Here is a 26,389-nt window from a genome sequence, read left to right as displayed (position 1 = left end):
AGTTCTGTTCCTACCACCCACATGGTGCTTCACAATCATCAGTAACTCCAGTTCCAAGGGATCTGATACTCTCCTCTGGCTTCTTTAGGCACCAGGCATGCACACAGTACACACAGTATATGCACACAGTACATACATGAATGTGCATACATACAGGGAAGATACTCATCCAGATCAAATAGTGATAACTGCAAAATGATCTGCTGTTATACTAGACACTGAAGACTGTATGAATTTTGTTTTATCCCCTTCAGGGTCTGTGAGTTCAGCAGCCATGAGTTCCGACGCCGAGATGGCCGTTTTTGGGGAGGCTGCTCCTTACCTCCGGAAGTCTGAAAAGGAGCGAATTGAGGCCCAAAATAGGCCTTTTGATGCCAAAACATCTGTCTTTGTGGCGGAGCCCAAGGAATCATTTGTCAAAGGAACCATTCAGAGCAAAGATGCAGGGAAAGTGACTGTGAAAACTGAAGCAGGAGCGGTGCGTAGAGAGCCTGCCATGTTGTACCTGTTACATTTGTGCTGCATTTTGCTGGGTTGGTCACTCACTCACTTGACACCAATAGTTATCTTTCCTGTTTACCAGACCCTGACCGTGAAAGAAGACCAGGTCTTCCCCATGAACCCTCCCAAGTACGACAAGATCGAGGACATGGCCATGATGACCCACCTGCACGAGCCCGCTGTGCTGTACAACCTCAAAGAGCGTTACGCAGCCTGGATGATCTACGTGAGTGACCCACACCAGGGTCTTTATTGTCATCACCATGTGGCCTAAAAGATGAGGCGCAAATGTGTCCTAAGTATCTCCCAGTCACTAGAAGTCACTAGCATATTCCTAGTTACTAAAAGGTTCATTATTGAGACTGTAAGGCACATCCCAAAAGTAACACCTTCCCTTCCCCTCCCTTCCTTTCCCTTCCCTCTCTCCTCTCCCCCTTTCTTCCTCTTCCCTTCTTTCCCTTCCCTTCCCTTCTTTCCCTTCCCTTCCCCTCTCCTCCCCTTCCTCCCCTGCCCTTCCCCTGCCTTTACTTCTGTTCTGTCCATTGTTGTTGCAGAATCATCTCAGTGAAAAGATAAACACCCTGAAACATTTCAAAATGGAATTTTTAGGGGCTAAATTCCATTTTAGGGATTAAATCTCCCCACACAACAATACCAGGGTCTCTGTGTTCTAGTTCCTTTCATCTGTGGGATCTTTCCAGCATCCTCAGGCAACCTTGAATATTCTGCCCTGCTCTTCCCATCCCTGCATTCACACTGACTATGTTTTTCATTAACTTCTTCATCTACTGTGTTGAGTGGGAATTTCCCAAAGGACTCTATCTTATTTATGTGTTAGTTTGACATCCTTGCAGGGTCCTAGGATATTATATATATATAATATATGTATATATATATAATATATATATAAAATAAACATTTGAATTGATATATTTTATATTCATATTTTTTACACAGTTTAGCCAGTACTGATATTCAAGTGGGCAACATCCACACAGGTTTATACTCCATAACCACTTAAATTAGATAGTGACAGTCCTTAACCAGTTGACAGACAACTTTTAAATTCCTGCATTTGATCTTTATGCATTTATTTGTTCTTTGTCACCATATAACTAAAAAATAATTTACAGTGTTTCTCAATGCCACCACATCTACATATGGTCCCACTCACTTTTAAAAGGTTTTTATCATGTTGTGTTAAAATATTCCAAGGTCCCCATCCTTCTCTTACTGTTGAATACATTTATGTGCAAATTTATGTTCTTATAAATTCAAAGTGTCTCAATTCTGCAAAGAAAATATATTCCTGTTTCTTTCAAAAACCTCTCATAGTCCACACTTAAAAACAAATAGGCAGACATGGTATTGGTCTCCTGCTATGTGAAAACCATGACAAGTCCCAAGGGAAGCATAGGAACTGTGAACTTGTCATTGCTCTCAACGATGTTGCTGTCTGTCAACCAATCAGTTTTCATGCTGATGCCTGGGAGAAATGTACTCACAAAAGTCCTTTTTCTTAAAAGCCAGCTGAGTTGCACAGACAGGAAGGACCTTTGGATAGTCATTTTCTCTTTCCTTACACAGACCTACTCAGGCCTTTTCTGTGTCACCGTCAACCCCTACAAGTGGCTGCCGGTGTACAACCCTGAGGTGGTGGCGGCCTACCGAGGCAAAAAGCGCCAGGAGGCCCCGCCCCACATCTTCTCCATCTCTGACAACGCCTACCAGTTCATGCTGACCGGTGAGTGGCTTGGCTCTTTTCTGTGTGCCTAAACTTTTTGCTGCAGACCTCTCAAGAAAGCCTTGAATCCATTGCATCACTCCCCTCGAGATGATCCCTTCTCACAGGGGCCCATGTGAGATAATACAGAATGACCAAAGAGCTCTTTAATGTTTAGAGGTCGAGGAAGATTACTTGCAGTGAGACTTATGAACATGAAAAGGCAAGCATCCATGTGCAGATGCACATGCACACACATAGACACAGCCACACACGCAAACTGTTACTGTATGGCAAAATGCAGGAGAACAAACTTAGCTTCTGTGGTTTTCTCCTTAGTATCAGAGATTACCACCAACAGTATAGAGGATGCTGCCTTTGCCAGAACCAACCAGTGAGATTTTAAGACATAGCTGGTATCAGGACATTATACTGTGACTCTAGCCCTATGGTGTTTCACTCAGGTTGATCTTATACACTTGTGGCCCCTTTTGAAACGGCTTGGAGAATTCTTAAGGCCAAGCTACGGATCACAGCTCTTGCTTTCCCCTAAAAGTATGATGAAGCCATGCGTACTGTCGACACTTCTACCTTACCACCCCTTATTACTCCTCATGCATCAAAACATTCCCAATGCCCCCATCGGCACTTGTCCTTTTGCCTACCATGAATGTGTCACTGACTTAAATTGTCATCAAAATGGGATGGACAAGCCAAGTCTAGTTTAGAAGGTGACTTAGCAGTAGATTAGAAAGAAAGCCTTGTGCCTCAGGAAAACACAATGTAGTACCCCTTATATCAAGGCTTTTAGGCAACTTCTTCATCAAAGGATTTCCCCCCTTGAATGAAATGTTCTGGGAAGACATGAGTGGGTTGTACTTGGTTTAAGCAGGTGTGCGTGCATCAAGTATGGGGAAAGAAGAGAGGGAAAATGTTAGGCCCACTGTGCACCAGGCACTAAGGCTGCTGAACAGAGAAATAGAAAGCTCATGCCCTGATTCCATTTACAAGTGGGTTTGAAAACAACATTAAGTGCCTGCAATTTTTTTTTCCAGACCGGGAGAATCAGTCAATCCTGATCACGTAAGTAGGGTTTTCTGCTTTCTTTTCTTGGCTATGGAAGCTGCCGGGTGTGGGGCCTCCTCTGATTGTTTTGATTTGACAGCGGAGAATCCGGGGCCGGGAAGACTGTGAACACGAAGCGTGTCATCCAGTACTTTGCAACAATTGCAGTCACTGGGGACAAGAAGAAGGAGGAGGCGCCTTCTGGCAAAATGCAGGTGAGGGTGACTACCACAGAGGCCAGGCTTTTTTGCAGGGGAGGGGGTGGCAAGAAATCCCTGAGTCTGACAAGCAAGGTCTGATCTTTCCCTTGCAGGGGACCCTGGAAGATCAAATCATCAGTGCCAACCCCCTGCTGGAGGCCTTTGGGAATGCCAAGACTGTGAGGAACGACAACTCGTCCCGCTTTGTGAGTCTCTAGTACACTCCGATGGACACAGATGGACCAAAATCTGTGGAAAGTCTCTGATGTAGTCTTTGAATCATTATTCACATTACATCATACTGTGGTTTTCTTTAGCTTATTTCAAAGATCAAAAATCCAGGCCAGAAGGACATGTGACTCCTTTCTGGAGTATTGTTTATTATTATTATTATTATTATTAATATTATTATTTAGTACTACTACAAAATACTTTATCTTTAATTTTAATTAACAATAACTGCATATATTTATGGGACACAATGGGATGATTTAATATATTTATGCATTGTAGGATAATTAATCCAAGCTAATTAACACAGCATCACCTCGTATATTTATATTCATAAGTTCTTAAATCCAAGATAAAATCCTTCTACTTGTAAATTAGAAGGCAGACATTTTATTTCTGTTATAAATAGTGTCTGACTTGGTTTAAAATTAAAGCAGTCTTGTCCCTAGTGTTCTTGAGCATTTTCAATGATGTGATATTCTTGAAAACAAAGTAGACATGTTAGTTTTCCTTTCAAGGGTAAATTCATCAGGATCCACTTTGGCACTACGGGGAAACTGGCGTCCGCTGACATCGAGACCTGTGAGTGCTCACCTGCAGTACCGTTCTGTTCTCGGGACTGCTAAAGTTGCCTGACAGTCAGACCTGCGTGCCCTGCCAGCTTTCACAGTTCTCCCCTGCGATCTGCTTTCTTCTAGATCTGCTAGAGAAGTCCCGGGTCACTTTCCAGCTTAAGGCAGAAAGAAGTTACCATATATTTTATCAGATCACATCCAACAAGAAGCCAGAGCTGATCGGTAAGGGATGTCATAATCCCTCTCCTAAGTCAGCACCGCATACTAGTCACACCAGCCAGGGCGTTGCCCAACGTGATGCACCATGTCTGAATCCTGTTGAGTTTTTTTTTTAATGGAAAATTTAAAAAACCATTTCAGGAGTAATTGTAGGAAAGCTTTGTAAGTTTGTTAAAATTATATTTGCTTATTATAAAGATTCTTAAGAAATTAAAGGAAAAGTAAAAAATGATCTCTAATTTCTATTATGAAGTAACCATTATGAACACCTACATAAACATCACACCATTCACCTTCTGTGGGCATATTGTTACATATAGATAAATGCATACAATTTACCCAGTTGGAGTAATGGTCACATTGGAACATTGACTATGTTCATCTTTGCTCCCTTCCATGTACTTAGAAATGCTGCTGATCACCACAAACCCATACGATTACCCGTTCGTCAGCCAAGGGGAGATCAAAGTGGCCAGCATTGATGACCAGGAAGAACTGATGGCCACGGATGTAAGTAGAACACAGAGCGACATTTAGGAATACTGTGCAGGGTCAGAGATGTGGTTCGCTGAGATAACTATTCAGAGCCTCCAGAAGGAATAGCAAAGAGTGGATGGCATTAAGAAACCACTGGTTCCCTGGGCTCAGACGCTGTCCCTCCACAGGCTTTTAAAATTCCATCACCTCAGAGTTTGCAGAGATCTTGATGAAGAAGAGGTGCGACTTCTCAAAAAGCAATAAGTGTCTGAGGTTTACAATGTTTCCTCCTAAGCTTCTTTTTGACATGTGAGAAACATAAACCTCTAACTTCACTGCTCCAGTGAGCATCCTTTCCACGCCCCTGCTAAACACCCCCCTTCCCTCCCTCCAGTAGTTCTGGTGTTATTTCCTCAGCTGACCAGTTAGTGAGGAATGGGAACACGAGCTGTAAGTAGCAGGTCATAACCTAACAGCTCTCATCTTGATTTTGTTGGCAGAGTGCTATTGACATTTTGGGCTTTACAAATGATGAAAAGGTCTCCATCTATAAGCTCACGGGAGCTGTGATGCATTATGGGAACATGAAGTTCAAGCAGAAGCAGCGGGAGGAGCAGGCTGAGCCGGATGGCACTGAAGGTACCGGCTGCGTCTTCCACCTGACGTGGTGGAAGCTCATGTTCTTAACGAGTTATTCTGAGTTTTCCTAAGAAGGCTAATTCACATTTCACATCTGAGCTTTATAGAGCACTTAAATAAAGCAAGACATCATTTGGTGTAGTCAAGGTCTTGAACTCAGAACATAAGCAAGATTATTTAAAATATATTGAAAGCTCCACACAACATGCTTGAAGATGAAGTTTTGTTTTTTGTTTTTTTTTAAGAAAATGGGTTTCTTTGCACCCTAATACTGTTATATCCATACTTTCTTTTAGTTGCTGACAAGGCTGCCTATCTTCAGGGTCTGAACTCTGCTGACCTACTCAAAGCCCTCTGCTACCCCAGGGTCAAGGTCGGCAACGAGTATGTCACCAAAGGCCAGACTGTCGAGCAGGTAAGCATGAAATTAGTAACCATCTCAAGGGGATCAAAGCATTGAACCTTTTCCACATAACGTCAAGAGTTCTATCTTCCATCTTTCAAGGTGACCAACTCTGTGGGTGCCCTGGCCAAGGCCATGTATGAGAAGATGTTCCTGTGGATGGTCACCCGCATCAACCAACAGCTGGACACCAAGCAGCCCAGGCAGTACTTCATTGGGGTCCTGGACATCGCTGGCTTTGAGATCTTTGATGTAGGTTGCAAGCTGATTTATGGAACAAAGAAGGAGTCTTAGGAAACTTCCTTGCCACTGTCTGTTACATGAAGACATAAAGGAGATTTTCTTGGCACCTACTAGTCATTTCCTGTGATAAATGACAAACAACTTGTGTAATGAAGACCCTTCAACTCACTGCAGGAGAGAGGGAGTTAGATTGTGAAAAGGGAAGGGTGTGTGAAGGAAACTGATATTAAATAGCACAGCTGAACTTAGTAATCTAATGTGCTCAGAGTATACAGTGCAGAAATCACTGAGAAATACTTAGGGAGATAATAAAGCCTGTAAAAGGCTTAATAATTTAGAGTCATCATTAATTAAACACAATTAACTTTTAATGCTTGTTAATGCAATATCATGAAATAAAATTTTCTATTTGATCATGAGATACATTTTCCTGCTCAGAGCTTTTTAAAGGTTTATCTTCTCTTTTGATTATTACAATAAAACTTGGCTTTAACAGAAAATATAGAAAAGCAAGGAAAAGCACATAATTCTACTAAGTATATCTAGCTCATTTGACATTTTGGTAGGGTTTCTAGAGATATAAATGTGCACTGTTCTATTTTAGCGATCTTTTGTGTCTTGTTTATTGCTTCCATTTCGCATTAAAGGACAATTACCGGTCACTTGAAATTCCCACCACAGTGATATTCCTGCAGTGCAAGCTCTGAACCAACTTTTTATGGACTGAGAGTTAGGATGAGGCCTCTGGAAGCCATAGGGGCAACTGGAATACATAGAGGGAGGTTAAGTACAAACTCAGGTACAAAAATGAGTGAATTTAAGCAAATTCAAGCAAAGAGTATTAGTGCTGATTTAAGACGTTCTGTAAAATGGCAGCCAACAGTGACTTCTACATGCCTCAAGTCTTCCATTCTTTTCTGTTTTGTGTGACAAAAAGAGAGAGACTTTTATGACCTATGCTGTTGACACTCATCTATAAGTTATTTTAAATAAAATGCCCAGTTAATTTTAGAGAGAAATAAGCACATCTCTTTATTTAGTTCAACAGCCTGGAGCAGCTGTGCATCAACTTCACCAACGAGAAACTGCAACAGTTTTTCAACCACCACATGTTCGTGCTGGAGCAGGAGGAGTACAAGAAGGAAGGCATCGAGTGGACCTTCATCGACTTCGGCATGGACCTGGCGGCCTGCATCGAGCTCATCGAGAAGGTATCCCACCCACTGCGCTGCCCTGTGGCCCGGTCCCATGTAGTTTCCGCTCTTGTTTACTCGGCTGCTTTGCCCCGCCTTCCATCCAGCCGATGGGCATCTTCTCCATCCTGGAAGAGGAGTGCATGTTCCCCAAGGCGACAGACACCTCCTTCAAGAACAAGCTGTATGAGCAGCATCTTGGAAAGTCTGCCAACTTCCAGAAGCCTAAGGTGGTCAAAGGCAAGGCGGAGGCCCACTTCTCCCTCATTCACTATGCGGGCACCGTGGACTACAACATCACTGGCTGGCTGGACAAGAACAAGGACCCCCTGAATGAGACCGTGGTGGGGCTGTACCAGAAGTCATCAGTGAAAACTCTGGCTTACCTCTTCTCTGGGGCTCAAACTGCTGAAGCAGGTTAGGCTTTCAAGCCTTAATTTTCTGTAGCTATTACAATTGAGCTATTAGGTTAAGGCTAATGAGATAGCCTCAGTAGAAGGGTGGCATGCCAAACCCTAAGTCCCTGAGTAGTAGGCTATACTGTAGTTAGAAATTTGTGGTTCACCTCTCTACTAAACAAGACCTTATCACAACAGTCAGAATGAGTCTGTCAACCAAAAAAAAAAAGCTCGAGCTTCAGAAATTCTCTCCTCTTTCTCCCACTTTACTGAATCTGAAGCATCTGGGGGATATTACAGAGAATATAGTTACAAAATTCTGCCTTCAGCATTAACTTCTGATAATATTTTAAGTCACTGTGTGCCAAGTATCAATATCAGAAGGTCCGTCTCTTTGTAGTTAGGCGACTGCTGTCTACATCAACTCCATATAGATAACAAATGACAGAAAAGTGGGTGTCAATTTAATTAAAAAACAAGGTTTCAAGAGGGCCAGTGGGGTAGGAGGAGTTCCTAGGGTGGGGGAAAGTTCGATTTGAGCACCAAGAGCACAGAAATCAGCAAGAGGGTGCCCACTATGAACTATGTTATCCTTTTCCTTCTTCAGAGGCAAGCGGCGGTGGAGCTGCCAAGAAAGGTGCCAAGAAGAAGGGCTCCTCTTTTCAGACCGTGTCTGCCCTGTTCAGAGTAAGAACAAACTGCAACACTCCTGACTACTTTAGGAATTTGGCTCTAGAAGTATGAGACCACATTTTTCAGAAGATTCTAGAAAAGGGTTGACATGTAAAACTTTGATTGATATGTAGTGGAAGAAATTTAAACCATTCAGACACTATCTTATCTCATCTTTCATTCTACGTTGCCATAGGATGAAGGGCACCTCCTTGTAAATCTTACAGAACATAATAGCCCGCCATTCATAAACTAGTTGGGTGACAAGGACCAAAATCATATACAGAAATACTAAGAAAATAATCAGTAAGACTAAGGAACCCAGAAGTTGTGGTGTTCAACCCTGTAATCCCTGGGAGGCAGAAGCAGGAGGATTGAAAATTTGAAAATGGGCCATGATACATTCTTGAGAATATTACAATGACAGCAAGCCCAAACTAAACCCAACCAAACTGACATCGAAACAAAGAGAAAGATTAATGCAACCTAGCAGCTAGCCTATGATGAAGCTAATATAACATTGTTGCTACTGATCCATTTAGTTGTCAACACAAAGTTATAAAGTTATTATGTTATGGATGGAGCTGAAACAAAAACCATCCAAGGTCCAAATATGGTTCATGATTGCATCTCCTTATTGAAGAACTAGAGCATAGTGAAGGATAGAGGCATCATCTAGTGCAGTGGTTCTCAACCTTCTTAATCCTGTGACCCTTTCATGCAGTTCCTCATGTTGTGGTGACCCCCCAAACATAAAATTATTTTCGTTGTTACTGTAGTTTTGCTGCTATTATGAATCATAATGTAAATATCTGATATGTAACCTTCAAAAGGCTTGTAACCCATAGGTTGAGAGCTACTGACCTAGTAGTTAAGCATGTTTGGATGATCAAAGGTCAGAGAAGACAGCACAATAATGTTAGTACAAAGTGAAAGAAAGCACACACCAGGCTTTCTCTCTCTCTCTCTCTCTCTCTCTCTCTCTCTCTCTCTCTCACACACACACACACACACACACACACACACACACACATATCCCTCCTGCCAACAAGAATGCAGACAGATGGACTGAGGAAGAGTCTACAGACTAGCAGAAGCAATAAAAGTCTCTCTTCTTTCAATGAGAGCTGCTTCTCCTGAGTAAAGGCTGGTAGCTAGGTCAGTAAAGTGCTTGTCTTGTAAGTGTGAGGGTCTGAGTTTAGATTCTCAAGACCCACATAAAAAACCTGGCATGGTGGTATGCTCCTACAATCCCACCAATGGTGAGACGAGAGGCAGAGGAAGATCCTAAGCCAGCAGCTCTGGCCAGTGTGGCAAAGTTCTAACCCAGTGAGAGACCCTGTATCAACCACAAGGTGGAAGATACCCAAGGACTGATAGCCAAGGTCTGCCTAAAACTTCAAAGGAGTAGTGTACATGTCCATGCATATACTCATATAAACACACACACACACACACACACACACACACACACGCACACGCACACGCACACGCAAACACACACAAACTCTCTCACACACACATAAAGACACATGCTCTCTCTCTCTCTCTCTCTCTCTCTCTCTCTCTCTCACACACACACACACACACATACACACACACACAAGCCACAGACTGATTTTACAGACATCACCAATTGCTCTTCCCTCTCCTGTTATTCTGACCAAATTTCCCTGCTCTTACAGGAGAATTTGAACAAGCTGATGACCAACCTCAGGAGCACCCATCCTCATTTCGTGAGGTGCATCATCCCCAATGAAACCAAAACTCCTGGTAAGAGTGTCTTGAGTGAAAGCACAGATCATGGCTACCTCATCTCCTGTGTTGTATTCCTCTGTGAACAAAACATGCATTTGCAGGTGCCATGGAGCATGAACTGGTCCTGCATCAGCTGAGGTGTAACGGGGTGCTGGAAGGCATCCGCATCTGCAGGAAGGGGTTCCCCAGCAGGATCCTCTATGCAGACTTCAAGCAGAGGTCAGGCTTCTCCTAATTATGATCTGTCTTTGATGTTTAATATAAACAGGTTTGATGTGAGCAAAAAAATTTAGTGAAAAGCATGTCTCTATTTAATCAGCCACAAAAGGACTGTATTATATGTTAAACATTATATGCAAAATTTCCACTGGATTTACCAATGCTCATAGATATATTCCCTGGTGTCAGTGATTAAGAGAGCTATTCTTTTCACTACTTGATCTCATTTAACCCTCACCATCACACAGTTGAGATAAGAACTACTATGACCTCAGTTTTTGGACAAGTGAAGTAGGGTTCAGAGAGATCAAATTATTTGCTTAAAGTCAAAGCTAAAATAGGTCCCTGGGGTGGCATGTTGCACATAGAGCTACAATAGGTCATCTTCGTGTTCTGTTTGATTTCAGTTTTCTCTTGCAGGATACTTTCCCAGTTCCCGAGAATAAGAGGGGATATGTCACAGTGACAGCTCCTTAGTTAGAACGCCCTGATTAGCTGATCTAAAGAGTCAAGAATAACTTCTGGGTGGCAGCTACAGGACACTGGTCTCCTAAATCTAGAGTTGGTTAAGTTGAAAGGGAGTAGCAGTGCTCAAGACCCAAAGGCACCCAAGGCTTGCTCTTAGGCCATTAGGGTAATTCCCCATATCTAAAATATCAACTATTGTTTTCCTTAACTTATTCTTTATCATTAAAATATAATTATACCATTTCACTATTCCCTTTCTTCCCTTTAGTTCATCTCATGTTCTACCTCCCCCTTTCCTTCTTAAATTCATGGATTATTTTAATTAAAATTAGTTGATTAATGTAATTAATTAATATTAACTAATAATGCCTCTATATTCATTAATTTAAAAAGCAGATTTCTTGGACCCAGTAACTTCCTTTAAAACAAATTTATCAAGCCATGATAGCATATTATATTTGCATAGGTCCTTTATTCTTAAATGTGAACAAGATCTTGTGATCTTTCTTTGAGAACAGAGTCTGATAAAAAAGTAATGGACAGGAAGAGTGGGGTCGTGCACTCCAGAGGCAGAGCTGGTAGGTCTCTGTGACTTTGAGGTCAGTCTTGTCTACATAGTAAGGACAGCTAACAGCTAGGACAGCCATAGCTATATGTATGTACTTTGTCTAAAAAAAAAAAAGATTGTAATATAAAGGAAACTACAATGTCATGAAAATATATAGCAAATATGTTGAAACATGTAAATAATGTTCCTCTGTGAACAAAGAGTAATTATTCTTTAAAAGCTTTGATTTTTTTTAAATAAACTATTCAGAATTTGGCTACTGTTTTCAAATCAAATCTTTGCAAACTACACTTATTTTAACAGATACAAGGTGCTAAATGCAAGTGCCATCCCTGAGGGTCAGTACATCGACAGCAAGAAGGCTTCTGAGAAGCTCCTTGGCTCTATTGATATTGACCACACTCAGTATAAGTTTGGTCACACCAAGGTAATCCTCTTGAAATCCAGCCTTGTGTCTTCTTGCCTTCTGAATTCTGTAAGATGTTTCTAATCTGCAACATTGCCTGCACGCAGGTCTTTTTCAAAGCTGGTCTTCTGGGGCTCCTAGAGGAGATGAGAGATGACAAGTTGGCCCAGCTTATTACCCGGACCCAGGCCATGTGCAGAGGGTTCTTGGCGAGAGTGGAGTATCAGAAGATGGTGGAGAGAAGGTATAACAATTCATAGTTTATTCGCATCTCATGTCTTCAAATATACTCAAGGTGTTCAACAGTTCTGATAAGAAGGTCAAAGTTAAGAAGGAATGAATAGACTTCTGTGGGGAAATGGGAGAACACAAGTTTGGGACTATATGGACTATATCCTAAATGTCTGGGTGAAAACTTGAGAAACATCAGGCATGGGTAGTTCTTTACCTAACACTGAGAAATACACCAGTGAGTATGCAGATATAAAATTTCTGACAAGGTTTTATTAGACATATTATTCAAGAGGACCTTAAAATGTATAGTAATTTAAAAAATGGCTTTATGTAGTATATAAAACTATTTCTTCAGTTGGATTATTTCTATTATTGAACTATCATAATTTAAAATAGGGTGTTTGTGAAGAACTTTTCACAATAGGTTACTACAATCCCGTCGAGGGAGTTAACTTCCTGGTAGTCTAGTTGAAGAACTAGTACATGACAGAGCCTGATGTTGTAGGACCAGAAATGAGAAGTGTGTTACAAATGGCCATCTGTGCATGCACACACATGAACAAGTCTGTGTGCACACACACAGGTTGCACGAGACAACTTTTATCACTTGAAGTTATGCTCACTTTTTCCTATCACAGTCACTATGCTATATTTGGGTAGCTAACTAACTATATATGATGGTCAATAATTTTTAAATAACCTAGATTAAGGCAAATGTAACATTATAAAGTAGAATGCTGCATTCATACAACACTAAAATGTAAAACTAAAGACTGTCAAAAAATCTAACTTTTTGAAGTCTCCCACACCACCTTTTTCAAGGCCATGGCCCCTCCACTGCCCTGTGCTACTCTCACGGGTGTGTTTGAAGAACTGATGAACAGCAGTGTCTTTCAAATGGCAATCCTTGATTTGTGCCATTGGTATCTTTTGGAATCTTATTAAAATGCAAAAATTTCATGTCCATGCTAAATACTCTGAATCAGAATCTCTGGAAGTGGCATTCAAAATCAAGATTTTTAACAAGTTCTTCAGGTGATTTCAACCATGTCCAAGGTTGAGACACAATGGTGTAGAGAAGTTAATGGTGACAAGTCCTTTAGCATCGCCATGAAATATAACTTTTGCAATCTGCAAGGTTGGATGCAAATAAAGAATGGGATGGAATGGAGAGGGACAGAAACTTTGACCCTCATTCCTGAAATTTACACTTGCTTCATCATCCACTGTATCTGATTTGCAACTGCTGCATTTCAGGGAGTCCATCTTCTGCATCCAGTACAACATCCGCGCCTTCATGAACGTGAAGCACTGGCCCTGGATGAAACTCTTCTTCAAGATCAAGCCCCTCCTGAAGAGTGCAGAGACCGAGAAGGAGATGGCCACCATGAAGGAGGAGTTCCAGAAAACCAAAGATGATCTTGCAAAGTCGGAGGCAAAGAGGAAGGAACTTGAAGAAAAGATGGTGTCCCTATTGAAAGAAAAAAATGATCTGCAACTCCAAGTTCAGGCTGTAAGCTGGGTCTCTATGCTGGGTATCACTAATTAAGGTGAAGTGCTGGTACTCTGGTCATGATAAGTGAGATGTATCATTGATAAGTCTTGTATCAATGAGTGTACGGCACTCATTGTACAGAGATGGTTAAAGACTAACTAGACACATTTCTCTCACTGCTCAATAAATACCCCCAAACCAGTGCCATGAAAATGAGGTAGAACTGTTTGTATCCTCCCAGTCTGCACAGTTTCAGCAGTCTACAGGAACTGTGGCTTATTTTCAGCTTAAAAATAGTCCTCAAAAGTGATTAACACAACCCACATAATGTATTAAGAGAAAATTGATGTGGAGAGGTTTTTCCTTTCAAATGTTCTTGAACAACTTCTTGATATCCATTGGCTTCACATTACCACATAGATAGCAGATGGCACTGAATTATTGTTTGTTATTGATCTAAAAAACTCATGCCTCTTATTTTTTCCATCTCCATAGACAGTGGCCTTTTGTACCACACCCGCAACTCTGTCTTAGTTTCGAAGCCTTCTCCCAGTTTTTATTCCACCAAATTTACTAACTGCTCACTTCTGGACCAGCTATTGATTCGGGAATATGATTTATAAGACTAGCTTCCATTTGGGTTAAACTGATTTGGTCTGGTAGAATTTTGTGCATAACAGGATACACACACACACACACACACACACATTCTTATAAGATTGGTCTTTGCTGTTAAGTTGGGGCAGTATGATGACTCCTCCAGGCTCACAGAAGGGGTCTTCTTTCTGCTTCCTTCAAATCTGCACCTAATTATTCCTTCCTATTCTCCGCACACAGTTACTCAGATCCCATTCACTCAAGTGAATTCATGACATGGGGCACACCACAGTCTCTTAGGCATTCAAAGGATGGTGGCAGAGGATAATTAGTATATAAATGTATATAGATATCATATGTGTAAGTGTATCATATATGTCATCTGTATATCATATATCTATATACATCATTTATAAAGTAGAGCCATCTTCCAATACCACAGAGAAAAATATTTCATCACCTGCAGCATCTTGCAGTTTCCCTGAACAAATGCTTTCCCATCTGCCTCCTGCTGTTTTCCCTATAAGATGATTTCTACACACTTCATTCCTACTCATCTCATAAGGGTCAGCTTGAAGACTAATTTCATGAATGCATAAGGAAACCAATGCATTTGATGTCCAATATTATGAGTTATGTTTTAAATTAATGGCAGTCTTTGAGAGATGGGTGTTCTAATCTATGATAAAACACATTGTTATAAATGAGAGAACACAACATAGTTTGTTCCCCCCACACACACATAGGCAAAAAGCATTGTATACAGTAGGTGGTTTATGAAACATAAATCCTTGAATAGATAAATACATACAAGAAACACAGTGGACCAACTCAAGAAGGTTAAACTCTTACTATGACAATATGTTTTATTCTTTCTCCCTCATTTGGATTATATTGCCAACCCCAGGAAGCTGAAGGCTTGGCCGATGCAGAGGAAAGATGCGACCAGCTGATCAAAACCAAAATCCAACTGGAGGCCAAAATCAAAGAGGTGACTGAGAGAGCCGAGGACGAGGAGGAGATCAACGCTGAGCTCACGGCCAAGAAGAGGAAGCTGGAGGATGAGTGCTCAGAGCTGAAGAAGGACATCGATGACCTTGAGCTGACACTGGCCAAGGTCGAGAAGGAGAAGCACGCCACGGAGAACAAGGTATGAGATGTGAACATGGGAAGCTTGTGACTCATTTTAATTAAGAAGCAAAACAGAAAACCCAAACTATTAAGAGCTAACCTTTAATGGAAAGCATGCTTGCTTCCCAAGGTGAAAAACCTGACAGAGGAGATGGCAGGCCTGGACGAGACCATCGCCAAGCTGACCAAGGAGAAGAAGGCCCTCCAGGAGGCCCACCAGCAGACCCTGGATGACCTGCAGGCAGAGGAGGACAAAGTCAACACCCTGACCAAAGCCAAAATCAAGCTCGAACAGCAAGTGGATGATGTAAGTTGTGCATCACCAAGGGAATGATTTCCTCCTAAAGGAAACTATACATTTCTTCTAACTCAAATGTTACATTCGTCTAGCTTGAAGGGTCCTTGGAGCAAGAAAAGAAACTTCGAATGGACCTAGAAAGAGCCAAGAGAAAACTTGAGGGTGACTTGAAGTTAGCCCAGGAGTCCATCATGGACATTGAAAATGAGAAACAGCAGCTTGAAGAAAGGCTCAAAAAGTAAGTGGGAAGGAATGGCTCAGGGCTTTGCTTCCACTTGGCTAGAAATGGGATTTCTACATCGTGTTTCTTTTCTTTAAGGAAAGAGTTTGAAATGAGCAACTTTCAGAGCAAGATTGAGGATGAACAGGCCCTAGGCATTCAACTGCAGAAGAAGATCAAGGAGTTGCAGGTAAGCCCACGGCTTCCATCAGTCTATCCCACTGGTCAAAGAAAAATGACTGACCCAAGAAGCTGAGTCAGCCCTTTCCACCACCCCCAGGCCCGCATCGAGGAGCTGGAGGAGGAAATCGAGGCAGAGCGGGCCTCCAGGGCCAAAGCAGAGAAGCAGCGCTCTGACCTCTCCCGGGAACTGGAGGAGATCAGCGAGAGGCTGGAAGAAGCCGGCGGGGCCACTTCAGCCCAGATCGAGATGAACAAGAAGAGGGAGGCCGAGTTCCAGAAAATGCGCAGGGACCTGGAGGAGGCCACCCTGCAGCACGAAGCCACAGCAGCCACCCTGAGGAAGAAGCACGCAGACAGCGTGGCGGAGCTCGGGGAGCAGATCGACAACCTGCAGCGGGTGAAGCAGAAGCTGGAGAAGGAGAAGAGCGAGATGAAGATGGAGATCGACGACCTCGCTAGTAATGTAGAGACAGTGTCTAAGGCCAAGGTACATGTTTGAAAAATTGATATTAATGATACTAGTCCATATGGATATATCAGTGTGCACAGGGCACTTTCCAGACATTAAGTCATTTTCAAGAGTACAGAAAGGTGACCAGAGAAATGATAGTATTTTTTTTAGTATTTCCATTTTACATATGAAGACATGGGATTCAAAGAAACCATGCACAGGAGTCCATCACTCTGTTGTTAATAAGTGACTTAGGCACAGTCCCCTGTGCTCTCCAAATTAGGGTCTCTCATATTTTGTATTGTATGACAATGTTCTAGTATATGTAAATGCAGTGAAGCATTTTTTAATAACTTCGTAGAGAACAGACCATGTAATGCTTGCAGAATCGTAAAATCAGAGTCTAATCTTCAGTTTTTTCATATTATTATTGCTTTATAATTTCTCTTCAGTAAAAGGAAAGACATCATCTAGATTATATTAAATATAGGATAATTTGATTTATTTGTTCAAAGAAATATGTTTTCCTTTGCAGGAAAACTAGCTGCAGCAAAGGCTATTCATTCTCTCCAAGCTTTGTCATCTTGTCATCTCTCTCTCTCTCTCTCTCTCACTCAGGGAAACCTCGAGAAGATGTGCCGCACCCTGGAGGACCAGGTCAGTGAACTGAAGTCAAAGGAGGAAGAACAGCAGCGGCTCATCAATGACCTGACGACCCAGAGAGGACGCCTGCAGACCGAATCTGGTAATTCTCCATCTTCAACGCTGTCTGAGCACAGAGATGAGGTAGTTAAGAATAAATGAGCTGCTGGTGTGAGCATCTAATATAAGCAACTAAGAACACCGGTGATTCACCAGAAGGCTCAGGCTCAGCCTATGTCCAAAGTCATGACTAGGTCAAGCTCAGATCCAGAATAAGCCTTGAGGATTTATCCACAGAGGAGGAAGTGGAATCAGGAGAGACTCCAGCACGATCCCAGGGTTTCTGTCTCAGTTCATATCTTTTCTTGTTGCCATTCCTGTTTTGCAGTGCAGGACATCAAACCCAGGGCCTCATACATGCTAAGCAAGTAGTATGCTTTGAAGTTGTGTCCCCAGCCCTTCAGGGCCTCTTGTTCAAGTCAGTGTAAACTAAATCTCTGAATGAAGCAATGTACAGGCCCATCTCTCAATTGTCCTTGGAGGGTCCTCAAGATGACTCACTGGGCAACACCTCACAAGCCTGGAGTGCTGAGTTCAAACTCTAGAAGCCACAGAAAGTGGGAGAAGAGAAACCCAAAGAGTTGTCCCCTTTCATGGGACTACTGTAGCACACACACACATACACACACACATCTGTGGCAACAGATATTTTAGATTCTCGTTTTGACAGTCAACACTAGATTTTCCATAGTGTCATATAAATGAGATTTTACTCTGAGGAGAGAAAAGGAATTTGCACTGTATTTATTCCTCTGGGTTGCTATGCAAGTTTTATTAGAAAACCTAGAGATTTTGAACAGAGCTTGAAAATGTCAGTAGACAATTTAATCATCCGAACTCTCAACCTGGGGTTCTGAGAGTTAAATGTGCTTCTGAAATGGGTTTCAGAGTTTGTTCTTCACTTAGAGAACCGTCGTGCTGTTTCTTCCATTTCCCAGGTGAATTTTCCCGGCAGCTTGATGAGAAGGAAGCGCTGGTATCTCAGTTATCAAGGGGGAAGCAGGCCTTTACCCAACAGATTGAGGAGCTAAAGAGGCAGCTTGAAGAGGAAGTAAAGGTGATTATTAATTTAACGCTGATCCCCATAGTTTATTTCCTGAGTTGACCCTAGAAGGAGCCAGTTCCACCATCTTTAAGGGGACTAAATATTTAAATATCTAGTACAATGAAGGTGTGACCATCTCCATAGGCCAAGAACGCTCTGGCCCATGCCCTGCAATCCTCCCGCCATGACTGTGACCTGCTGCGGGAGCAGTATGAGGAGGAACAGGAATCTAAGGCTGAGCTGCAGAGGGCGCTGTCCAAGGCCAACAGTGAGGTGGCCCAGTGGAGGACCAAATATGAGACGGATGCCATCCAGCGCACGGAGGAGCTGGAGGAGGCCAAGTATGTGCACATTTGGGAAAGAAAGTGCAGGAAACTTTACATATCCATGCCACGCCATTGCAGACTAGCTTCTGTCTTCTGGACTATCAGAATAATCCCCAAATAAAATGAACATATCCCTGACCCACTGACTTAAAATCCAGTTAAGGTAACAAAGAATAACAAATAATTGCTAATTCCAGAGCCAGCTGCTCTTTGCCAAATGCCCCAGGCTCTGCACTGGCTGTTCCGTCTGTACACAGCAGTTCCTGCAGGTCTCCCACTAGTTCACTCTGTTTTCTTAGCAAGACCTTCCCTAAATAGCTAGAGTTCTCACCCACAAATTACCACATTTTATTACTCTTCACTGCATTCATATCTGAAGGGTGTTATTAAGCAGCTTCAGACTTGACTGTTGTTGATTTTTCTCACTTGTCTGTGAGCTTCATGGAGTCGGTGACATTTGTCTTGTTCACTGCTGTGTATTCATGTCTGGTTCGAAGAGAACCCTCGTGAATCTTGTTGAGTGAATGAATAGCATCAATATGAAGTTTTTGATACTCTTCAATGTGGTGATAGTTCATACTTTTCATATGGTTTCTTCTTTCTAAAACTTTGGGTGATCTTCAAGGAAGAAGCTGGCTCAGCGTCTGCAGGCGGCCGAGGAGCACGTGGAAGCCGTGAACGCCAAGTGTGCTTCCCTGGAGAAGACGAAGCAGCGGCTGCAGAATGAGGTAGAGGACCTCATGCTGGACGTGGAGAGGACCAACGCCGCCTGCGCCGCTCTGGACAAGAAGCAGAGAAACTTCGACAAGGTGATTCCCGAAGCATCCTCTCTCTGCTTGGTGCACCTTTCTTTGTCATCGGCAGCAGCTCACTTCTCTTGGTCTCCCAGATCCTGGCAGAGTGGAAGCAGAAGTATGAGGAAACCCACGCGGAGCTGGAGGCATCCCAGAAGGAGGCCCGCTCCCTGGGCACTGAGCTCTTCAAGATGAAGAATGCCTACGAGGAGTCGCTGGATCAGCTAGAAACCCTGAAGCGAGAGAATAAGAACTTGCAGCGTAAGGCCCTTTCTCTCTCAACAGTACCCATGCCTCGGAGGGAACTCTCTTCTATGTCATGCCTTGACCACGCCCTTACCTGTTTTTTTACCCTATTAACAGAGGAGATTTCTGACCTCACGGAACAGATTGCAGAAGGAGGAAAGCGCATCCACGAACTGGAGAAAATAAAGAAACAAGTCGAACAAGAGAAGTGTGAACTGCAGGCTGCTCTAGAAGAAGCAGAGGTGCATACAGGCTGCAGGCACGGTTAACCTAAGTCCGCCTACAGAGCGTGTAAACAGGCACAGCACACAGTCATCCCTTCGTGGCAACACTGGAGCATGCTTGTTCCTTGTTTGCTAACGTTGCCTCTCGCTGTCCTTAAGGCATCTCTGGAGCACGAGGAGGGGAAGATCCTGCGCATCCAGCTGGAGCTGAACCAAGTCAAGTCTGAGATCGACAGGAAGATTGCTGAGAAGGATGAGGAGATCGACCAGCTGAAGAGAAACCACATTAGAGTCGTGGAGTCCATGCAGAGCACGCTGGATGCCGAGATCAGGAGCAGGAACGATGCCATCAGGATCAAGAAGAAGATGGAGGGAGACCTCAACGAGATGGAAATCCAGCTGAACCACTCCAACCGCATGGCTGCCGAGGCCCTGAGAAACTACAGGAACACACAAGGCATCCTCAAGGTAGGTGGCACCAAGAGGTGGTCCCAGATGAGTCAGGTGACCTGTCCTGAGGACACAGTATCTCAATGATTGTTCACTACACAGGACACTCAGCTGCACCTGGATGACGCTCTCAGAGGTCAGGAGGACCTGAAGGAGCAGGTGGCCATGGTTGAGCGCAGAGCCAACCTGCTGCAGGCTGAGATCGAGGAGCTGCGGGCTACGCTGGAGCAGACTGAGAGGAGCAGGAAGATTGCAGAGCAGGAGCTGCTGGATGCCAGTGAGCGTGTGCAGCTCCTCCACACCCAGGTGGGGATTTGCACAAACATTTCCGAGCAGTGAATGCCTAAGCATCTCAGAAAGCCTGTACTTTTTAACCTAACAGCCAGATTACAACTTTGGCCAAATTTTACTGTGTTGCTGAGTGAGAAATCTCTCACTGTTTTATTATAGCAATTGTTTTTGATTCTCTTCTAGAGCATTTTATGGGTGACCACTCTCTACTGTATCAGTATATCTAGTCATCCTTATTATCAACATTGACATTTTCATTGTGAAAAAATGTCATGCTACAAACATCTGTTGCAATTTTATTTATGTGCATGGACAGTTTGATTGGTAAATGACAATTATAAAATCATAAAACTATTTCATTTACTTCTAGTGCATGTGAAGGTGCTGACTATCTTTCAGCATCTTTAATTTTTCTCTTCCAAATTGTGATATATAACAAAAGTCTTTAATATTGAAGAGCCCTTCTTTTACTTACAAATTTTTATCTCATGATTTTTGAGAAATAGTTACCACCAAGTACTTTGATAGCATAAGAAAGTGTTACACTCGTTTCTAACCAGAACACCAGCCTCATCAACACCAAGAAGAAGCTGGAGACAGACATTTCCCAAATCCAGGGAGAGATGGAGGACATCGTCCAGGAAGCCCGCAATGCAGAAGAGAAGGCCAAGAAAGCCATCACTGATGTGAGTAGAGTCACATTTCTGCACTCAGTGAGCAGTGGGAACTACTGATATCAATAGCTTTCTTGATTTCCTAACAAGGCCGCCATGATGGCGGAGGAGCTGAAGAAGGAGCAGGACACCAGCGCCCACCTCGAGCGGATGAAGAAGAACATGGAGCAGACGGTGAAGGACCTGCAGCTGCGACTGGATGAGGCTGAGCAGCTGGCGCTGAAGGGCGGCAAGAAGCAGATCCAGAAACTGGAGGCCAGGGTGGGTGTCTCTGTGCTTGCACATTTCCATAGGTTCCCAATGCCTCATTGGATCAAATTTCTCCAGAGTCTTCCTTTTTGTAGGTGCGTGAACTGGAGGGTGAGGTAGAGAGCGAGCAGAAGCGGAATGCCGAGGCTGTCAAAGGTCTGCGCAAACACGAGAGGCGAGTGAAGGAGCTTACGTACCAGGTAGGCAGTGGTCCTGAGCAGCTAAGCGCCCTCCAGATGCGTGTGAGATACTCACAGTGATAGCATGCCCTATGGTTCTTATAATCTTGCAGACAGAAGAAGACCGAAAAAATATTCTCAGGCTTCAGGATTTGGTGGATAAACTCCAGGCAAAAGTGAAATCTTACAAGAGGCAAGCTGAGGAGGCTGTGAGTATCTTTAGGATAGAGAATAGTGAAGTCCTTGAATTGGGAAAGGCTGCTAAATAATTCAATGTACTGCCTCATTTAGTAAAGAAGCTGTTCTACAGATTCTGTACATCAGGGCTTTGTACATCTTTGGATTTCTCACACATTGCTTCTAATATCAATAGCTTGATTTTAAGGGAAAACCCCAGTTTACAAAGGAACCTCAAGAAAAAAATTAAAAGCAGAAATTATTCAGGCTGTTCTCCCAGGCTTGGTGGGACAAAGTGATACCGAGATAAGAGACATGAGCAGAAATCCCCAGACACCTAGCTGTTAACAGGCAAACTTAAAAATAACTCTTGGGCACTGGAGAGATGGCTCAGCAGTTAAGAATGCTGGCTACTCTTCCAGGGGACCAGAGTTCAATTCCCAGCATCCACAACCATCTATAACTTCAGGTCCAGGGTTATGATACTCTCTTTTGTCCCCCAAAGGTATCAGGCAAATAAATGGTTCACGGACATACATCCAGACAAAATATCTACACACATAAAATATAAAAGTAAAAAATAACTCAAGCTAAAACAGATATTGGAAAAGCATGATTACCAGATCATTATTTATTATAATAGATATTGGAAAAACATGATTACCAGATTTATTATAAATAATATTAAAAAGAAGATGTGACTTTTACAAATATGGAATGCAGCCAAAGTTGTTTAGAGGGTTAATAAATGGTTATAAAACCATTGTTTTATAGGCTTTTAGCATGAATCAAAATTAAAAATAAATGAATACATTTATATCTAACCTAGAAATTAATACCAATAAGACAACAAAGCAAGAAAAATGAATCAGTTAGAGTATATTATTTTGTAACATGACATTTTAGTGATACCTGATAACTTCTGGACAATTAATGAAGCAAATACATTTATAGCTAGTTTATTGAAGAAACTGCAAGACGACAATACAAATAGCACCACAGGGAGACATGCCTTGCACATAGAGCAGAGTTTTTAGTGTAATGTGTAAAACAGTTCAAAGAACTGAGCTTACAAAGAAATCCTCCTCCCCCAGGAGAATATGAGTTACCAAGCTGGGCTAAAAAGTTACTTCAGAATTACTGTTGAAAAGGACCCTGGTCCAGATAGGTCTTTCAAAATTTCAAGGAACAGATAATCCCCAGCTATGTAAGCAGTTCAAGAGCATGGGGAAGAAGCGAAGCTTTCCAATTCACATTACAAAGCTCGCATAGCCCTCATACCAACACCGGTCCAAGGGAGGACAGAGGAAAAGGGCAGCCTTAGCCCTGACTGCAGTCACAGCAGGGACATATCACTGAACAGAAACCCTTACTTATCTGAAGCACTTGTCTATCAGTGAGGAAATAGGCTTAAATCCCACAATGTAAAAGATGCCTTATTTGAGAATCTGTCAATACAATCGTTGTATCAAAAGCAGAGGAAATAGTCATTTTGTGTCAAAATAAAATAACCTATGACAAAATTCAATAGACATTTTCATATTTTAAATGATTATGAAATCACACCATGATGAGGAATAGCTAATTTTAGTTAATTGTCATCACCTAAAAGCAAGCATTAACCACCTGGCCTTTTTTTTTTTTTTTTATTCTTGCTTCTCTGATCTTTTTTCTTGTTTTGCTTTATTCCTGGCATTTGTCCGTTCAGATAATTTGGTTGTTGGGGATATAGAGATGGTTCAGCCATTAAGAGTACTTGCGGCTCTTCCAGAGGATCTGCGTTTGGTTTCCAGCACCCATTCCAGGCAACTAACGACATTCAACTGTAGCTCCAGGGAGTCCAGGACGTCTTCTGTTCATCAAGAGGGTCTACATTCACACACGAAGACATACATACACACGTATATACATGCATACATATATACGTACATATATACAGACAGAGACACACACACACAAATAAGATTCTTACAAAAAGATATTTTGTTTGCAAAATTTGTGATGTGATAACTTTGAGACAACAATCTCTAATCATAAACCAGTTTCAGTGGTAAGCAAGAATCTTGGAAAGGGCTAAGATTTTACTTTTCTAGTCATTCCAAGCTCTGTTTCTGCCAGTCTACAGAGCTTAGAAAGATTACCGCATGGGTTTCATATAATTTCATTTTTATTCACAGGAGGAACAGTCCAACACAAATCTATCCAAGTTCCGCAAGATCCAGCACGAGCTGGAGGAAGCCGAGGAGAGGGCTGACATCGCCGAGTCTCAGGTCAACAAGCTGCGGGTGAAGAGCCGAGAGGTTCACAGCAAAATCATAAGCGAAGAGTAAGGCAGTCCTGATGCTGTGGAATGACTGAAGAGAGGCACAAAATGTGAAGCCTTTGGTCATGTCCCTGTGCGATTCTATTCCATCCTGTTGTAAGGAAATAAAGAGCCCAAGTTCCTTTGCAAGCAACACCCTCAGGCTGGCCCTGTCTTTTGTCACCTTCATAAAGTTTCAAAGTGTAAAACATCTCAGCGATAATCACATCCCACCTGCAACTCAGAAACACACACATCTTCACGTCTATCTTTGGTTTATTGGGAAAGTTTAAGTTGATAAAGGAGTCACTTATCAAGAAAGCCTGTTCTAATGAACAGAACTCTGGAAGTAATTTCTATTTCTTTCTTGTTGCTCCTGGTATTTTTATATTGCCAAATCCCAGGTAGCTTTTACCTCCCATAACATAAACCCAATTTTCTCAGTCTAGACAAAGAATGATGCTAAGTATATTTCTACAGAGACAATTCACATTGACTATGTCATTAATTTTCCACATTTAATAATGGGATAAAGAAAACAAGCACCAAGTATTCTTCATTAGTTCATGAAAACCCTTTCTAATATTAATTTTAATACCATGAATTAACCCATAGTATATATGATGGCTCATGTGTACCATCAATTGTAAATAATGGGTTTAGGGTTTTTTTTTTTTTTTTGGTGAAAGCTGTAGGATGCCTATCAAATCTGAACACATAGAAAACACTATTTTATATGTTATAATTTTGTATAATAAGTTATGTGCCTATTTTTCACATTCTTTGTAGCCTCCTGTGTAATTGTATGAATAAAGTTAATGACTAAGAGATTAGACCAAGAATCTCAAAGCAGTTTACTCAAATGCATATATATATACATACATATATATATATGCATATAGATACAATATGAAGATACCAGGAACAACTAGAAAGAATATATATATATATATATATATATATATATATATAGTAGCTATCTAGAAAATTAACATTTTAGAACTGGACACAACTTTGATGCACAGCCAAAACCACAGTCTTCCTAGACAGTACCTAGTAAAAGCTAAATGCTAACTTCCCAACTGAGCAAAAAGAAAATTGTCTTGGATTAAGGTCTTGGTTTAAGTGGCAAGTCTGAGACTGAGTTCAATCAAGACATGTGGAGTTACTTCCCAGGTAAACTGGTTTGCACTGGTCTTGAGGAAGAGCACAGGACTGCTCTTCTCACTGTCCTGGCTTTTCTTTCATTTCCCCCACCAAGTCACCTATCAATGTGTAAGTACCTTACAGCTCCGTAGTGACAACAACAGCAAACCAAGGCTTTGCTTTCTACTCTCTGAAAAGTCTCTTTCGCCCCTCCCCCCAATTGAACCAAAGTCCATCTTAAGATTTCCATCAACTCCTATTCAGAGAATTATGAAAACATTCGCTCTGAGAACTGTTAGCCACATTTACAGATACTTAATAGAGAAACAGACACATAAGAAGCAAAATGATGTACCTGAGGGAGCAAAGCAGCTAATAGTTGCCTAGGAAGCTCCTGGTGGATGCAAAGTTCTTCAGGACCTTTCCTGGTGTCTTTAATCTGCTCTAGATAGTGTCACCATTGAGAGTGCTGGGCTACAGATCAATTAGTCCAGAGTCTAAAGCGCAGTGTGACTCTCTTAGAAGAGTAGATTGTCCTCTCTTCTTTGAACTGGGTTGCTTTGTTAGAAGGATGAGGAATGTGGATCACAGAGTCCTTTGCAGTAATGAAATCATATGACCATCGTGATCTGCATCTCTAGATACCTACTTTTACACATAGCAATTTGCTTTAGCCACAACAGTGGAATAGAGATGGGTGCAAACCTAGATCCTGGGGGCTCAGTCTCAGTCATACAACGTTAGCCAGGAGAGAAGATTCAAGGCCATTCAGACAGCAAAGCAAACACAAGTTAAAATAGGAAACAATGTTCAGGTGTTATTTGTAAGTGAAAATTTAAATATATAGCACTGTGGCTGCTGGAAAAGTCAAACTCATCGGCACTTATAGACCGAAATCCCATTTTAATATTTTTCTTGCACCCATTTTCATAGAGGAAACAGGTTTTCACAAGCAACTTGAGGTTGTTTGTTCATTTGTTCATTTGTTTTTAATGAGAGAACCATGCGTGTGGCTGG

General features: G+C 42.1%; 1 protein-coding gene across 3 annotated transcripts; it reads left to right on the top strand.

Annotated features, from left to right (window-relative positions):
* The first annotated feature begins 274 nt into the window (after positions 1 to 274).
* LOC127694088 (myosin-2) lies at positions 275 to 24,254 on the top strand. 3 transcript variants are annotated; one of them, XM_052195489.1, is made up of 38 exons: positions 275 to 478; positions 584 to 727; positions 2,089 to 2,245; positions 3,280 to 3,307; positions 3,390 to 3,504; positions 3,603 to 3,695; positions 4,239 to 4,302; positions 4,419 to 4,517; positions 4,921 to 5,024; positions 5,492 to 5,630; positions 5,927 to 6,045; positions 6,136 to 6,285; positions 7,317 to 7,487; positions 7,577 to 7,882; positions 8,477 to 8,554; positions 10,225 to 10,312; positions 10,399 to 10,516; positions 11,856 to 11,979; positions 12,066 to 12,202; positions 13,450 to 13,705; positions 15,192 to 15,434; positions 15,546 to 15,722; positions 15,806 to 15,951; positions 16,033 to 16,123; positions 16,214 to 16,603; positions 17,186 to 17,312; positions 18,208 to 18,326; positions 18,459 to 18,655; positions 19,266 to 19,449; positions 19,530 to 19,695; positions 19,798 to 19,922; positions 20,064 to 20,372; positions 20,457 to 20,660; positions 21,206 to 21,331; positions 21,410 to 21,580; positions 21,664 to 21,768; positions 21,861 to 21,956; positions 24,102 to 24,254. In XM_052195489.1, the coding sequence occupies exons 1-38, from the start codon at positions 275 to 277 to the stop codon at positions 24,252 to 24,254; spliced, it is 5,823 nt and encodes a 1,940-aa protein (XP_052051449.1). The 3 variants fall into 3 exon arrangements, with proteins under 3 accessions (XP_052051449.1, XP_052051448.1, XP_052051447.1); XM_052195488.1 differs by having other exon boundaries at positions 7,577 to 7,886; positions 8,475 to 8,554; XM_052195487.1 differs by having other exon boundaries at positions 3,390 to 3,525; positions 7,577 to 7,886; positions 8,475 to 8,554.
* Positions 24,255 to 26,389: the final 2,135 nt, after the last annotated feature.

The sequence above is a fragment of the Apodemus sylvaticus genome, chromosome 10, assembly GCF_947179515.1.
Source record: "Apodemus sylvaticus chromosome 10, mApoSyl1.1, whole genome shotgun sequence".
Taxonomy (NCBI): domain Eukaryota; kingdom Metazoa; phylum Chordata; class Mammalia; order Rodentia; family Muridae; genus Apodemus; species Apodemus sylvaticus.
This window is presented reverse-complemented; position numbering and strand designations above follow the sequence as displayed.

What these genes read in the sequence shown, in the direction of transcription:
- LOC127694088 (XM_052195487.1), top strand. Translation starts at nt 275, where the DNA reads ATGAGTTCCGACGCCGAGATGGCCGTTTTTGGGGAGGCTGCTCCTTAC. An exon ending in AATCAGTCAATCCTGATCAC is followed by an intron (nt 3,308 to 3,389) that starts GTAAGTAGGGTT and finishes TTGATTTGACAG; the next exon opens with CGGAGAATCCGGGGCCGGGA. An exon ending in CTGCTCTAGAAGAAGCAGAG is followed by an intron (nt 19,923 to 20,063) that starts GTGCATACAGGC and finishes GCTGTCCTTAAG; the next exon opens with GCATCTCTGGAGCACGAGGA.